This window comes from Rhamphochromis sp. 'chilingali', assembly GCF_963969265.1.
Source record: "Rhamphochromis sp. 'chilingali' genome assembly, chromosome: 16".
Taxonomy (NCBI): Eukaryota; Metazoa; Chordata; class Actinopteri; order Cichliformes; family Cichlidae; genus Rhamphochromis; species Rhamphochromis sp. 'chilingali'.
The window spans coordinates 17,441,959-17,458,098 of record NC_137943.1 but is presented as its reverse complement, the minus strand read 5'-3'; the positions used below and the strand labels follow the sequence as shown (position 1 = coordinate 17,458,098).

The window sequence follows — 16,140 nt, the reverse complement described above, 5'->3', positions numbered from 1 at the left end:
AAAGATGAAGCAGAACCTCTCTTTTTGTTTTCTGGTGGTTATATTTCAACATCAGCATATTTTCTTGGCAGCATATAAAAAAAGAAAGGAAACAATGACTACATCGAAATATCAGTCTCTCTAAGCCATCTCTGTACAGTGTAGGTGTGACTGATGAGATGTACCACCTTTTATTCATTCCCTTCTGTATCAAAAGACACATTTTCACGACTTTGTAATTTTTGGACCTGGCCTCTTAGCGCCCCTGCCTTCCAAATAATTACAACTGTTTCAACAATGACCGAGTGAGAGACCAAATTTGGGTCAAAATAAACAAGAATGAGCCTCCCTTTACCTGTCCCAGGTAGAGAAAATAACAAGAAGAGCTAGAAAATAAACTCTGACTGATTTAATGTCCTTTCTGAGAGGTAAAAGTCTCTTTGTACAAGTCCCTTGTGGCCCATCATCAATTAGTGATCTATTATTTGTGTTTTTTTCTTCTTTTTTCATTTTTTAATTGAAGACGAGCGATATGATATATATTCTGTTCTGATATGCCTCAGTGTTGAAAGCTAAATGAGGCTTGCCTCAGAGCAGAGTATATAGTTTATTAAAAACATTAAAGACTGCTGGCATCCATTAAACCTTACTGGCCAATTGTAGAGCACTACAAAGGTATTAGGCTGTCAGTAGAGACGTCAGTATTCGGACTAGTGGAGTGGCGGTGAAAGTAGCCCATCCACCCTTATCTGTCTTGGCAAAAACCAGGGCCACCTCCAGAACAAAAGGTTATGGGATCAAGGCCAGTAACATCATCCCACATCATTGGTGAAAGGGTGAGGTCTACCAGAGATACAGACAAGCGAAAAGTGAGTGTGTCTGGAAGGCTAGTTCCTCTCCTGCACAAATACAGTCTCCTGTGGACACAGCCCTGCCTCCTGCAGCGTGATGTCATAGTCCAAGTGGGCGAGCTTCCTTCTGGGGAAGTTGGTGACGAGTTCGAAGCGTTCGTTAGGATAACCCTTAGACTGGACGTGTCTTACCAGGGCCTTAAAGAGAGAGTATAATTTGGAAGGTAGGGGAAAAAAAGATTTAAAAAAATGTTGCCATGTTTATTAGGCATTATAAACATGTACTACTGTTTATTTTACTTGAATATCAGTGATTTTGGGGTTCACTCACCAAAAGTTTTGCTTTAGAAGACAATGAAATTTGCTCTCTCTGTCCATCAGGGTAGCGGAGCATCAACCTGGCTTTGGGACCTATTAAAAACAAAACAGTTACTAAGATGATGCTGTCAGAACTGAAAAGCCACTATACTTAAAAATGCCAGAACACACTGGTCAAAAAGCATAAAAAACACACATCACATAGATAAACAATGGATTGATCTTTGAATTAACAGCTACGACTGTGTGCGCTTGCATTAAACTTGCATTCTATTTAATGGTCAGCAGAGGGCGACTCCTCCGACTCAGCCTTGTCACGCTCCGCTTTCACACTATTAAGCTGTCAGTAGAGACGTCAGTATACGGACTAGTGGAGTGGCGGTGAGGGTGGCAACGGGGGAAAATGCTCGGCTTGAGGTTTTATGACAGGACTTTACTAAACAATAGGTGACGTCACAGAAGCTACATTCATTGCTTTTTCTGTCTATGCTCCAGAACTACAACCACTAGAAGGTACCCGCACACAGATATTACACCAGACTGTAATTAGACAAGATGAGTGAAACCACTAACATACTTATCACTTGGGTCCCGCCAAGTAAAAACAACACACAACCACCACATTCTGCAAGGGATGTGACTGTAGAAACCGTCAGAAAATCTAGTGCTTAGTACCAGTCTTCACTGGTCATATATGGTACACATTTTGATAGAAATCTTCACACACACTCCAGCAATAAAACTAATGCTAAATCCAGCCAAAGGGACCAAATAGTACAGTAGGATTAAGGGTCTGTCTACATTCAACTGACTAGGACTGACTTCACGGCCATCATTGATCTAAAAGGAGTCAGTCCAGCAGCACCCACTTATGTGTTGGCATAAGTGGGCTCTTAAGACACCTTAAGGCTTTAATACCCTGAGCACGTTGAAAAAAGCTAATTTTTTGGATCCAAACTTGTGGTGTAACGCAGATGCACACTGAAAGCATTGCAGTTTGCAGAAAATTCGCCTGAAAAAAAAGTGACGTGAAAAAGATGACATTAACATCAAGCGATGATGATGATGGTCCTGATGTTTCTAAACACGAACATCATCAAATTCATCATGAGAAGACAGTAGTAGGGACAATTTCATGGTTTGATCAAGGAGCTGAAGCAGCACCACGACCGCTTCTGTAAATATCTCAGGATGTCAGCGGGACAGTTTGAGCTGTTTTTGAAAGAGTTGGAACCACAACTGAGGAGGAAGAGAAATAATTTCAGAGAGCTGATTGACCCGGAGCAGTGTCTAGCGCTGTGTCTGTGGCTAAACAGCATTATTTTACGATTTCCATATCATTGTATATTCAGTACTGATGCACTTTGAACTACAGTGCAGTAGTCTGTCTGGGCAGATCTGTTTATTTTTCCAAATGTGAATAAAAGTCACAAATTCATGCAGTGAAATAAGTTGACACTGAAGAATAGATGAGCCCTAAAATTAACTTTTAGTGCACAAAATATTCGGAAAGAGTTTGCACGTCCGCAAAGGCCTTTAGACTTTTGTTTTTTTAAAGCAAACTTGCTGCTCACCTTATTATGATTGCATCGAAAACAGACATATAGACACACACACACGCACACTCATGAAACCTAAAATACTTTTCATTTGTCGTACCATTGTCCTCAGGACAGTCCACATCACAGGTTGTGGTGGTGCTGATCTTTGAAGTTCCTGCGCTTTCAGGTAGTGGGGCGCAGTGATTCCCACCAGAGTCTGAATCAGGCTGGGGATGACGAGGCCCGGGAGCCGAGGGCTCCAGGTGGTTCTTTTTGCTCTCCTCTTTCTTGTGACTGTGGTTGTTTTCTTTGTACGGTGATTTTCTGTAGGAAGAAGTGGAGCTATCAGGATGAAGACGCTGCTGGGCTGCAGTGGCTGCAGAGGGGGTCGCAGTGTGTTTGCCGGTCGAACTTTTCTCTTCATGGGGTGCTGGCGTCTCGCTGTCTGAGCCGTCAACAGAGAAAGGCCCTTCGCTGTCAGAGAAAGGCTCTGCATCAGATTCATCGTCTGATCGAGGAGAATCGGGGGGTTCGGGGACATTTGAGGACTCGTAGTGGGTCTCTTGTAGAGAAGCTCGGATTGCTGCCTCCAACTGACTGTCTTCACTGGCATCGATTAAACTTTCCTAAAAGATAAAATAGTGTACAATTGTTTAAAAAAAGTAACAAAGATCTGAGTAAAGCAACACAAAGACTTTAAACAATATGGATGGCTGCGTGACACTGACAACATCAAATATCACAGCACTAAAATATGCTGATACTGATCATAGCATGACATTTATCCAAACCCTGAAGCTCTGATGCAAAATCCTAACAAACATCCCAGATGCCTCTGAAACTGATCAGAGGTGTGACTGAGGAAATTCCAACAGAGCCACAGCAGGAGCGAGGAGCTCTTATTAGAGCAAAAACATAGAGGGAATTAGAGGTGACACATGAGATGAGAGACCCACAGAGCGAGCTCGTTTGGCAGGAGGTGCGTGGCAGGATGGCCCGTCGAGCTGTCCGTGCTCTGCCAGGAAGCCAGTTGCCTGCTCCAGGAACGACGCCACATCCAGCTGGTTCCACTCCACCATTTTTTGACCTGATGTGAACATGGTTTGAACAGAACCGATCACCAAAAGCAGGAAATAATTAAGTATTTAATTATAAGAAAAGAGAGAGAGAGACGCACACATCAGTTTGGATCAACACTGCAGATTTACACAGTTTATTGTGACATAATAGCCAATTGTGTCGCTTTAGTATTGCTTTAATCCCATTTCCTGATATGAACACTGTTATTCAAGCTACTTGAAGACTACTGACATTTAAATTATTTTTCATAACACTATTAATGTCTTACAAAATGATGCATGCAGACATCATCTTCCTGTGCATTTATAATAAAAACTGCTTTTGTAAGCCTCTCAGAGTGAGAGCTGTACTTTAATCTTGCCAGTAAATCACATATTTGTTTGTTTTCTTGATCAGCTGGAAACAACTCAATGGTGTGAGTGTGTTCGTACATCAGCAAACCCTCATCATCAATCAGCCCTCCACAAACACTCACCTGTGCGTGGATCCAGGATCGAAATGTAGGGAAACTTGTTCAGCTTATAGAACTGGATGTATCTTTGTCCCTCTTCACTATCATGATATACCTGCAGAGGGAGAAAATGAACGATAGAATATAAACTGAACTTAAAGTGTGCCCACACTGCATAATGCAAAGACGGGTGGACTGCTTTGGAAAAGTACCTCCCTCCCCAACTCTCCATCATCCACCCATTTTCTTCCACTTATCCAATTCAGAGTTACAGTCAGGCTCGAGCCTATCCCAGGTGGTGTACACCCTGGACAGGTAGCCAGTCTGCCATGGGACTAACACAGAGAGACTGACACACTCACATTCACACCTGCAGCCAATTTAGATTTACCAGTTAACCTAACATCCATGTCTTCTATGGACTGTGTGAGGAATTCAATTAAATTCTTTTCTATTTATATATCGCCAATTCACAGCAACAGTCGTCTGAAGACACTTTATTTTGTAAAGTAAAGATCCTACAGTTATTACAGTATATGACCCCTTATGAGCAAGTGCTTGGTGACAGTAGGAAGAAAAAAACTTCCTTTTAAAAGGAAGAACCCCTGCATTTATGTTTCATTTTAACATGAAAACTTTTCACCAAAAGGCTCAAGCTGGGACCATCTTGAGGCTAACAGCTGCACCACTGTGCTGCTCCTCTCCATAGCCCATTATTTTGAACTTTTACTCTCACTTTAAGCCCTTTAGAGCTAACAGGACCAGAGTTTTCTACTTTTTACTCAGGCACACCCCACTTCAGAAACAGAAAAGCATAGCCTCACTCACCAATACCAACCAACCTTTTACCTCTACGTGGAAAACTGCTTCTTTTTTTTTGTCTTTTGTTGTTTTTTACAGCTCTAAAAATACACTTTCCCATCTAGGGCTGCTCAATTAATCGAATTTTAATCACGATTACGATCTGGGCTTTCAACGATCATTAAAAATGACTGAGCCGATTATTAGCCCCTCCCTCATTTATCCGCGACACCTTAAAGGCCGGTCCGTGAAAATATTGTCGGGCATAAACCGTCCGTGGCGCAAAAAAGGTTGGAGACCGCTGATTAAGAGGACCCGAGGGAAACTCGGAAAGCTAAGCAGAAGTTATTTGGAGAGTGACTGCCGTTGGTTGAAAAGAGAGTTTAAAAAAAAAAAAACTTCAGTGGTGTTGCACACTATTTTATATTATTTTTTTAAAGTCATTGTTAACCCTTTAAAGCCGGTCAGAGCAGCACGCTCCATTTTGCGTAACTATTTTTAAATCCCTGTAGAACCTGAACCGTGTAAGCTAGCGCAATAATTTGTTTTGCATATGAAACCGGAGGAGTTGTACTTACATCTGATGCCATCAGCTTGTCCTCGGTCACGGTTTCGTTCCACATATAGCTTTGCAAAAATTGCATAAAAAGCGCTTGCAGGAACAAAAACATAATATTCCAGAAACACGCTTTGCCGTTCCTATCAGCTGTTCGTAACACTTCCCACAGTGAAATGATGCACATGCTGTTTTCTTTGCAAATTTGCATCATAGGACTGTTTTTTGTTTTTCCTGCAGTATATAAAAATTGCTGTATCTCCGAAATAAAACTATGAAGACACTCAAAATAAATTTCCTGTGGTGGGAAACTATTTTTTGCAACTTTATTGTATTTAAAGTTTTGAGGGATAAGCCTCTTAAATTTCTCCAAGTAGAAATATATGTAAACAAAACAAAAGCGATTTTCAATTTTTTTGTAGTTTATTGCACTTTTTTGCAATTTATGTAATTACTATGGACTTAATGCATACATATTATTAAAATATGGGCTATAACAGTTGTATTGATGTATAGCAACTTGAAATGCTCCCACAAATGGCACTACAACATGTAAAAAAAAAATATAAGCTCTGGTGGACTTGGTTCTATAGTAGGTCTTAAAGGGTTAAATAAATATCGTCAAATAATCGTCATCTCAATTTCAGTGAAAATAATCGTGATCTCAATTTCAGTGAAAATAATCGTGATTATCATTTTTGCCATAATCGAGCAGCCCTATTCCCATCTTTGCTCAATGATGGCTAATTCACCTGATGGCAATTTTAAACACGAAACAGAATTTAAACACCTTTGATCATTGAGTACTGCATTTTCTAAAGACTATAATCCACATCTTACAATATGACATGCCAGCAGTTGTCTCGCCCCACCCACGAACGAGCCAGTCGTTTGCCATCTGCTATAAGCAGCATGTGACTGCAGTGACACCTACACACAGCAGACATGCATGATGGTCTCAACTGCTCGGAAGCAGGCACATCTGTTCGTTATTGTAGTGAACATGTAGGCTTGATGTACTTTTTGGCTTGGCTTGCTGTATTCATTGCAAGAATTAGGGTGGTATTTAAGTGCTCTGGTAGCATAAACCAGAGGTGTTGATTGTGGCACTGCTACACACTGAGCTGCAATTGAAGTTATACCATTGTTAAATTTTGTCCATACATGGGAAAAATATAACGTGCATCATAGAAGTATATCCTACAGGTTTAAAAAAGCATTTTATACCCTGTGTAGAACAAAAAACCCAAACTTTATAAATGCATGTCTTTGGTCTGTAGGAGCAAGTACCCAGAGGAAACCCGCACACACAAGGAGAACATACAAACTCCATGCAGAAAGGCCTGAGCTACCCAGTGGATTCAAAAGCAGGACCTTCTTGCTGTGAGATGATGGTGCTAACACCTAACTACCAAATTGTAGATGGATGGATGGACTAAATAAATTCCCTCACGAATAACGCCATGCATCACAGAAAACACCACACTGCGCTCTTAAAACCTCATACCTGCCAGAATATGAAGTGTTCTCTGATGATGGTCTTCACTGAATCATTACTCCACACATCTCTGTTCAGACACTGGCAGGCAAAGTCCTGAACATTTTGAATGTTGATCATTAGCCATTTGTTTTCCATCTGTCCGCAGTCTTTAGCCTATAAACGTAAAGAAAGACATATGGAATTAGAGGGAATTCACGATTTACAAAGACAAATATACTTTATGATGGAAATCATTAAGTCTGCAAGTTTTGATTTAAACGCAAAACATATCTTTTGCTTGGTGGAGAACAAAGAATAAAATTAACTAAGAAAAAAGATTATTTACAATGAACTGAAACCTTAATTTCAACTGGAAATAGTTCAAAGACTACAAATCAAATGCTGAAAGCGAAAAATTCTGTTCTTCATTCTTGTGTGTGTCGTTATGTGTAATTCTGTGTGTACATGAAATTTTTATTGAATTTTTTTGTATGAATTCTGATGAAAAAAAATTAGGGGTGGGGTCGTGTTAACAATCCATTAAAAGACTTAGTGACTGTGACTCTGAATATTGTGGTAAATACTGTCAACATATAGAAAAGTTTATAAAGTTTTAAAATATGTCACATTTGACCTCTGCTTCAAGGTCAATAGAATGATCTGAAGGTCAAAGTGATAATAATTCTATATAGAGATATTTAAAACTATGGGGGTGTCCAAATTCATGGGGTGCACCCTCCTGAGGCCGCATTTGTAGGCCAATTGCGTCACAGCGACGTGACGAAGGCTGTCCAAATTCGTAGACTCCTCCGAATTTAGCCGACAAATGTGTCCTCCTTCTCTCCGAATTTGAAGGATGGGTTGGGTGTATCCATCGTCGCCCACAATATACCAGAATTCATAGCGCGGCCCAGCCAATTCCAGTTTTCAACAATGGCGGCCACTACTAAGTTTTTAATATTGTTCTTATTACTCTTTCTGGGTCACAAAACAAACTTTTAACATATTTTCAGGGGAGAATGTAGCTGTGTAAACTTCAAATATCTGCTCGCTTTATCAAGATATCACATATTTGCAAAAGTTGTCTGACGTGTTCGGAGACGTCTGTTATCCACCAGCTCGATAGCTAACTGGGAGCTAAGCCGCTAGGTCACTAGAGCCGCCGAGAACGGCAAACTCCCGGCACATCATTTTCAGAACACCACGGTCTTTCGCTACTCAGGTTAAAAATAATATAATATACTTAGATAACCTAAAAATGTTATTGTTTGGCTTTTTTCGGTGTTTTATTTGTTCATGAGTAAATCGGTTTGGCTGAAATTAAAGTTATTAGATTAGGTAAAATAAAACTTTATTAATTCCCCGGGTGGGTTCCTACTTGGTTTTCACACAGCTGAATAAACGTCAAACAGAAAACTGATTAAACAGACGTGTGAGATGGTCGAGAATTTACACTAGTGTCCTGTTATATTTTAGATAGCAAGGAGCAGACAGCTGAGTTAATTAGACTCCACCGAGACAGCGGTGTCGCAAATCTGAAGGCTAGACCGTCCAATTTCACAGCCGTTTACTTCCGGCCTACCCGACCTTCTGAGGACCCGGCCCACGTAGACTGCGAATGCCAGGTCCTCAGGAGGATGCAGCCCATGAATTTGGACACGACCTAGGTTTCTTACTGGTATATTTACAATGTAAAAAAAATAAAGGCAATGATCTTTTGGGATTCTCAACATCACATTACTTTGACCTCTGACCTCTTCTCCAAGGTCAAATAAAGTCGAACTTTTATCAAATCTAATTTTTCTTTGCAACTATGCTAAAAATTCTACTGTCTTTGTTTATATCGGCCTACATTTAGGAAATGATACTGGTACATATTCTAAATAATTATAAATATCTATTTTTGGCACCAACTCCCTAAGTCCCCTTAATGGTGGCATATTTTGGCCTAAAACCTGTATATATATCATCCAGCATTTCCCAGTGTTTCTTTAGGTGGGGGTCATGCTGTTTTGAAGTAACTGCCCATTCAAAGCAGTCAAACTAGTGAGAAAAACATAGTGTGTCCTTTCCAGAAGATGAGAAAATTTCTGATTTTAAGCATTTGATGTTTCTTCCACTACAAACAGTCAAATTGGTGTTATGCCAAATCATTGCAATCTGCTTTTACACAAATTTTAGTCCTCCCAACTTTTTTGGGAACAGGTTTTTGCATTAGCGGTGTGCGATCACAAGCAAGGAAGCATGACATTGCAGGTTTTCACCATCTACCTACTCAGTCATCATCTAAAATTTGGCTGAAAGTTCACACAGGCTGAATAAAGGTGTGGGGTACAGTGTCCTGTGAGTGACTCCTCACCGTCTCAAAGCTGCCTTTGTGCATGAGCTCAATGGGAGGACGGAAAAGGTCTGCCAGGGTGCTCAGTTTCTTATCCACTGTTCCACCGTTACGCAGCTCCTGTTCCTGGCGGACTAGGAACAGAAAAACATTCATTCACTCATTACTGGAAGTTAAGATGCCACAACAGAAATATGAGACAGACTTTTAATGGTGATTGTTAGGAAACAGCACTACCACATTTTATTTGCTTTAACTTGTACATTTTGGAAAATACTCACTTGTTTCCGTCTGAAAGTCTCGGAAACCATCAAATATTGATCGAGCAGGTCTTCTTCGCTTTGGCACTGAATATATGTAATAAAAAAATAAATAAGTAAACAAATAAAAAAAATCATCATCATCTTTACAGACAGCTGGCAGTCTACATGAAGATTTCTTTGCCTTAAGCAGGACTGACAAATAAAAGCAACAACATACCTCCAAAAAGGGGTTCTGGTTCCACCAATATGTCCTGCTTCTGAGGAATTGGAGCCCGCACTTCACTGAGGAAGGCATGAAGGCAACATATACAGAGTTATTTATGTAGACAAGCAATCAGCTGTAAAAGATCTGTAATCATATTACAAACAATCAACATTTAGTATGATAAGGAAGCAATGAAATGAATGCTATTTTTCGTCTCATGTCAGCTTGTGGTAAACACAGATTCTAAGCTTGGATAAACAATCAGCAGAAAATTTGAGAAGTTTCCATTTTTGAAATAAAACATGACCAAAACAGACAAACTAACTCTGTGGGTTTTGTTTTACTTTTGTCTGACCTAGGCTTGTGGAGAAAAGTCACAGCTTACTCTGTAGAGGGCGCTCTGCTGCTTGACGCTGCAGAACTGGAGCTGGTGCTGGGCTCCTCTGCAATCCCGCCTCCATCTAGGAACATGGTCACTGCCATCTCCAGGTTGTTGTTGCATGCTTCCAGCATATGTTTTCCTACGCTCTCTGTGGCCCCTGGAAGAGAGTTAGATATGTAGGCACTAACCATGAGCACAATGCGTTCACAAATGTTTACAGATTAACAAATAACATTGAGAATTTCATAGTGGCACATTGTATTTCAGAGCCAAATATCAGCTGACCGATATTTTCAACCAGCAGCTATAAGGTATTTGCTAATATATCCGTATTGGAAATCTCATAGATGCTGATAAATAAAAATGAATAAAGTCAAAATGAACAAAATGCACTTCCACCGTGTTATGAGTGTTGATGTTGCATAGTTTTCCCACTAGAGGGCACTCTGCTTTTTTTCTGATGGCAACTTAATTTTGAATCACCGCAAACAACAACCTGCTAATCTAAGCAGAGATGGGCAGAGTACAAGGAGCAATCTACCACTTCTCATGACAATAAAAGTTTATTTTTAAAATGCATCGTCATATTATCTTAGCCCCCATCTTAGTGGCTGGGGTCTTTCTGTGTGGAGTTTGCATGTTCTCCCCGTGTTTGCGTGGGTTCCCGCCGGGTACTCTGGCTTCCTCCAACCGTTCAAAGACATGCAGCTTGTGGGGATAGGTTAATTGGATAATCCCAATTGCCACTAGCTGTGAATGTGCGAGTGAGTGTGAGTGCGAATGGTTGTCTGTCCCTGTGTGTTAGGCCTGCGACAGACTGGTGACCTGTCCAGGGTGTACCCCGCCTCTCGCCCTATGACAGCTGGGATAGGCTCCAGCGCCCCCCGTGACCCTGAAAAGGATAAGCGGAAGCGAATGGGTGGATGGATATTATCTTAGTAGGGAATCATAAATAACCACACATCACAAATATTTTTTTGTTTTGACTGCCTAAACAAAACAAAATATTGGCTGAAAATCAAATATTGGTATCTGTGCTAAAAAAAAACAAACAACTTTATTGGCCAGGTCCTAATTACATTAGTGTGATAAAACATTTAAAAAAAAAATATTTTTTTCTATAAAAGACTGTCAAGCAAACCAACACTGTCACTAAAAACTGCATTAATGTTGCCATAAGTCTGCTTTTGGTCTGCGAATAATTGGGGTCAAGTTGTTAACTAAATGCAGTCTATTTTGGTTAATGCAGCAATTACCTGTGACAATTTGTTGAAAATCACATATCTGTTGCTGTGTATATACACAGAAATGAACATTTAACAGTTACACTCAGCAACCTTCCTGTTCATAATTCAACTTTAATTGAATTTATTAATATACCACAAAAACAGTTGCCTCAAAGTGCTTCATACTGTAAGATAGACCCTACAACAATGCATACAGAGAAAAACCCAACAATCATATGACACCCTATGAGCAAGCACTTTGGCGACAGTGGGAAAGAAAAACTCCCTTTTAACAGGAAGAAACCTCCAGCAGAACCAGGCGGCCATCTGCTGCAACCAGTTGGGGTGAGAAATATTACCAGAATACAACCAGTGATCAGCCAGTTCAGTCCTCCTCGAGCTGTGCTGACGACTCATTCAGACCGATGGCAACATGTTAGCAATCGGTCTACGAGAATAAATTAGACGCAATTATTCATAAACTTCCAACAATCTCTCTGAAGCTGACTGCAGTCAGTCCAGGTGAGACTGTTACTGTTTGCAAAAAAGTTACCACCTATCAGGCAACCTAGGGCTGGGCGATATGACCCAAAATTCATATCTCGATATTTTTTAGCTGGATGGCGATATAAGATATATATCTCGATATATATTTTTTAAAGCCATAAAGTAAGAACAAAAAGAGAGTTCTTAGTCAAAGCTGTGTCCCAGATGTCACACAGGCACTTTTATTAACATAGAGCAGATGTACATAAAATTTACTCAAAAATAAATTATGAGCATTTATTAAATAATAATGCTCCATAAATAAAAGAAAACAATGTTGTTTTTGTGCTAAACAAAGAGCTCACAATTGTGCAGTCAAAATGTAAACTAACAGACGAGCACAATAACAAAGACAGATTTCACAGCTGCTCTGTTCCCAACTTGTACTGTGTGACTGACAGCCTGGAGTTTGTAATCCGCTTCGCAACCACGTCTCTTAACAGGTGCCATTTATGGTCCTTATACACAGTAGGGTAATATTACGTTGATGGACAGTACGTATCACTCCGCGAGGCTCAGCCGTAATGCTCCGACAATCCATCAAGCGGTGCAGCTCCGTAGCTTACCAAAGTCGTACTAAAACATTTGTGACAGATTGCTGAGCGCCGTGTTCCACATAAAATCGGTTCGCGGCCATCAAGCACAACCAGAATTCATACATAAGGCGCGCTGTCAACTTTTGAGAGAATGAAAGGATTTTAGTCCGTGCAGCACCTCTGGGCTGCATGGCGTTAGCGTGGTTAGCTCGTTAGCGTGGTTAGCTAGCTAACACGTTGACGCCGTCCAGCCCCACGCACGGGGCGATGCGCAGTAACTCGTTAACGGAGATTTGCCGTGTCCGTCTTGTCGCTTCCTGCAGGTGAAGCGATGGGGGAGGAGGGGGAGTTGTGTTCAGTGAAGGAGAGGCGAGGCCGAGTAACGTAAAGACGAAAGTGGACGAAAGAGAGGCAAACTTGCGGCTCCACAAGTATAATTATAACGTAACATAGACTATATCGATATAAAGGATATTGTCACATCTTATATCTCGTATAAAAATATATCGATATTTTTTAAAAACTCGATATATCGCCCAGCTCTAAGGCAACCCGTGCAATCACCAATGCCATAAACATTTAGTTAGCACAAGTTGTGGTCACAGATTAGAAAAATATGAAATACAGCCATTATTTTTATATACAAGGAAGCCGCTGTCCTATTTTTACTCATTTGAGTTAGCCATTAGCTGTGAATTAGGTAGTTGCTTTGTCAAGCTAAGTGTCACCAGTGTTAGATAGTTTTTCAGTTCAGTTGATTTAGTTTAATTTTGCTTGGCTAATGTTATCTCGGGATGATGGTGCATTAGATCAGCCCCCTTGTTTGCAGTATTCCCAGGGTATTTAAACTTGTTTAATACAATATCAATATTTAGCGTCCCTGTATTCACACAACATCACCACACAAAATATCATCATACTTCGCTCTATCAATTTTTCCTTAATCCCTACTTGCTATATTACAATGCTCATGTTTTTCTGAGAGTGGTATATCACAGTCTAGGTATCCATCTTCTACTTGTGAGGTCACATAAGGCTAGAGCCTATCCCAAGTTTCATAGAAAGGCAGGGCACACTGGACATGTTCCCAGTCCATCACATTCACACCTAGAGCTAATTTAGTATCACCATTAAACAAGCATGTCTTTGAACTATTAGAGGAAGCTGGAGTACCAAGGATGGATTCCAAAGCGGTACTAACCAATGCACCAAGGTGTCACCAGCATCACATCAAACTCGTGACAGTGAACCTTTTGTCCGCTTTTTTTTTCTATTACACTGGATCAAGTCTTTTTTCTGCTTTATGCAAACCTCACCAATAATTTCACAACACTGTCAGCAGTATGAATAAAATCATATAACTGGGTGAAAGCAAAGCACAGAGGGTGGCAAACAGCAACACTGACCTCATTAAAAATTCTTAAATGTTCAAACTTCTGTCATATGCTATAACTGTTCCACATAAGGCCCAAAGTAAAGTTATAACCAGCTCACTAAACATTATGAGTACATACACACGTGTTTTATTCACTCAAGGGATTAAATGCCATTTATTATCATGTGACAACATAGTCTAGTAGTACTTGGTAACCTTGGAATATCTTAGTATTTGATTACTTGTTTTTCCGTATATGTGGTCACAGAAGCAACCACATGTCACTTTGACAATGGACACATTTATTTTACCTTTTATATTTATTTTGATTTTAAATGGGAAAAAATGCTTTACTTGTTTTACTGAGTTTCCCCAACTTTTAGGACAAACAAAGCACATCTTAAACTAACGCTTTATCACTATAGTGAAATGAGTTAACGCCAAACAACCGCATGACAGTTCAGTTTCAGTTCAGAAAAGGTTTAGTGGGCGGAAATGCTCCGCATATACAACGCGATGTTTGGTAAATAAACGGAAATGTGCGAAAAAACCTGAACAATGCAAAAAGCCTTAATGACACACATGGCGGCAGTCCACAACGTCGTGACAGTGATTTGGACACTCCACATCTGAATGAACCTGATTTATAAGCGGAGTGCCGCGGGGCGACGATGAAATTCTGGTCTGCACTGCGCATGTCCGTATAAAGTAGCAGCCCCTTAACAGAGTCTCCCTCTTCTTTGCCGCTTAATAACTTAAAAAACACCGTCCACTGTGTCAAAGTGCTGATAAACTATAGATAATGTCTGCGATGACACTCGGAGTCCTCAGGTTGTGACCAATAAATAGTGTCTGGGGCCACAGTCAGAGGCATAGTGACAGCAACAACATGAAGTCTGGCTGGTGGTGATGAAGAAGGGAAATGTTGAACAGCCGACCTCCATTCCACATTATCGAGCAACACGCCACGCAAAAAAAGAGCATACAAACCGCTCTAGGTTAGCGAGATTGTGTCTTTAACGAGCACTAATAAGAAAAACAGACATTTTTAAGTGATGATTAAAAATAAGTTTCAAAGCTGGCGGCTTTAAGGTTCATTTTCCGAGTCTTTCACTTGAGTTTAGCTGATAACTGCCTGTGCTTTTTCCCCTCTGCAAACCACTGGCAGCGCAGGAGCAAGAGCAACACTTAACGCCCGTTTTCTCATCTGCGCACGGATTTCAAGATTTACCCGGCGAGGGAAGTGTTCCTATATGAGCACAAAAATCCACTGAGTGAAATAAACGCTAATTAAAATGTTATTTTTACCTGTTATTGCTGTGAATTGTTGTATTAACCCGTTCACCCCCGGAGCTGAGGTATCTCCGAGCGCCGCCATCTTACCGCCACAAACAACAACATAGATGAGGCGCATGCGCAAAGTCGTAATTTTTCCCCTGCCCGGCGCGACGCGGACCCCATGCGTAACAATAGTGCTGCATTCTGGGTCATGTAGTTTTAATGATCTAAAGTCAATTACCGTTGATGGCTTATTATGTAAAAAATACGTGTTGGAATTTTATACAGTTTTTTTTACATTATATTATATTATATTATATTATATTATATTATATTATATTATATTATATTATATTATATTATATGCCCTTTTACATTAGTAATAAAAGTTAATAAAATTTATCTTTATTTTCCTGATGTTTTGCTAAAAATATAAACTTTTCTTTAATTCATATTCAGAAACTGAGTTACATTTTCTGTGCTGTAGACACAGAGTTATTCATATGATAATGTTGTGTGTAGACGGCTATATTTCATAATTCATAATTTACCTGGTCATAATTCAGTAAACATATCTACACTCATCTACACTCACCAGTCACTTCATTATGTACACCTGTTCAACTGCTTGTCAATGCAAATACCAAAATCAGCCAATAGCAGTACCATAGCAGCAACTCAGCATATTTAGACATGTAGACAAAGTCAAGATTACCTGCTGAAGATTAAACCAGCCATCAGAATGGGGAAGAAATGGGATAGTTGTTGGTGCTAGACAGGCCGGTCTGAATATTTAAGAAGGTGCTGATCTGCTAGGATTTTCCTACATAACCATCTCTAGGGTTAATAAACAATACGTCAAACCTTAAAGCAGATGAGCCACAGCAGCAGAAGACCACACCGGGTGCCACTACTGTCAGATAAGAGTTCGTAC

General features: G+C 40.2%; 1 protein-coding gene across 1 annotated transcript; it reads right to left on the bottom strand.

Moving 5' to 3' along the window:
* Nucleotides 1-21: 21 nt before the first annotated feature.
* On the bottom strand, nucleotides 22-15,354 carry ubxn7 (UBX domain protein 7). The gene is made up of 11 exons (XM_080906832.1): nucleotides 15,237-15,354; nucleotides 10,249-10,402; nucleotides 9,876-9,940; nucleotides 9,677-9,742; nucleotides 9,417-9,529; nucleotides 7,085-7,231; nucleotides 4,245-4,335; nucleotides 3,646-3,776; nucleotides 2,808-3,315; nucleotides 1,162-1,241; nucleotides 22-1,028 (listed from the first exon to the last, which is right to left on the bottom strand). Exons 1-11 carry the CDS (start codon nucleotides 15,340-15,342, stop codon nucleotides 867-869), a joined length of 1,623 nt encoding a protein of 540 aa, XP_080762958.1. The 5' UTR covers nucleotides 15,343-15,354; the 3' UTR covers nucleotides 22-866.
* Between the last annotated feature and the right edge of the window lie 786 nt (nucleotides 15,355-16,140).

Excerpts from the sequence above, each read along its gene's own strand:
- ubxn7 (XM_080906832.1), bottom strand. The coding sequence starts at position 15,342 with ATGCGCCTCATCTATGTTGTTGTTTGTGGCGGTAAGATGGCGGCGCTC. Across the intron at positions 9,743-9,875 it reads ACCAGAACCCCTTTTTGGAG|TGCCAAAGCGAAGAAGACCT; the intron begins GTATGTTGTTGC and ends ACATATATTCAG. Across the intron at positions 3,777-4,244 it reads GATCCTGGATCCACGCACAG|GTCAAAAAATGGTGGAGTGG; the intron begins GTGAGTGTTTGT and ends TGTTCACATCAG.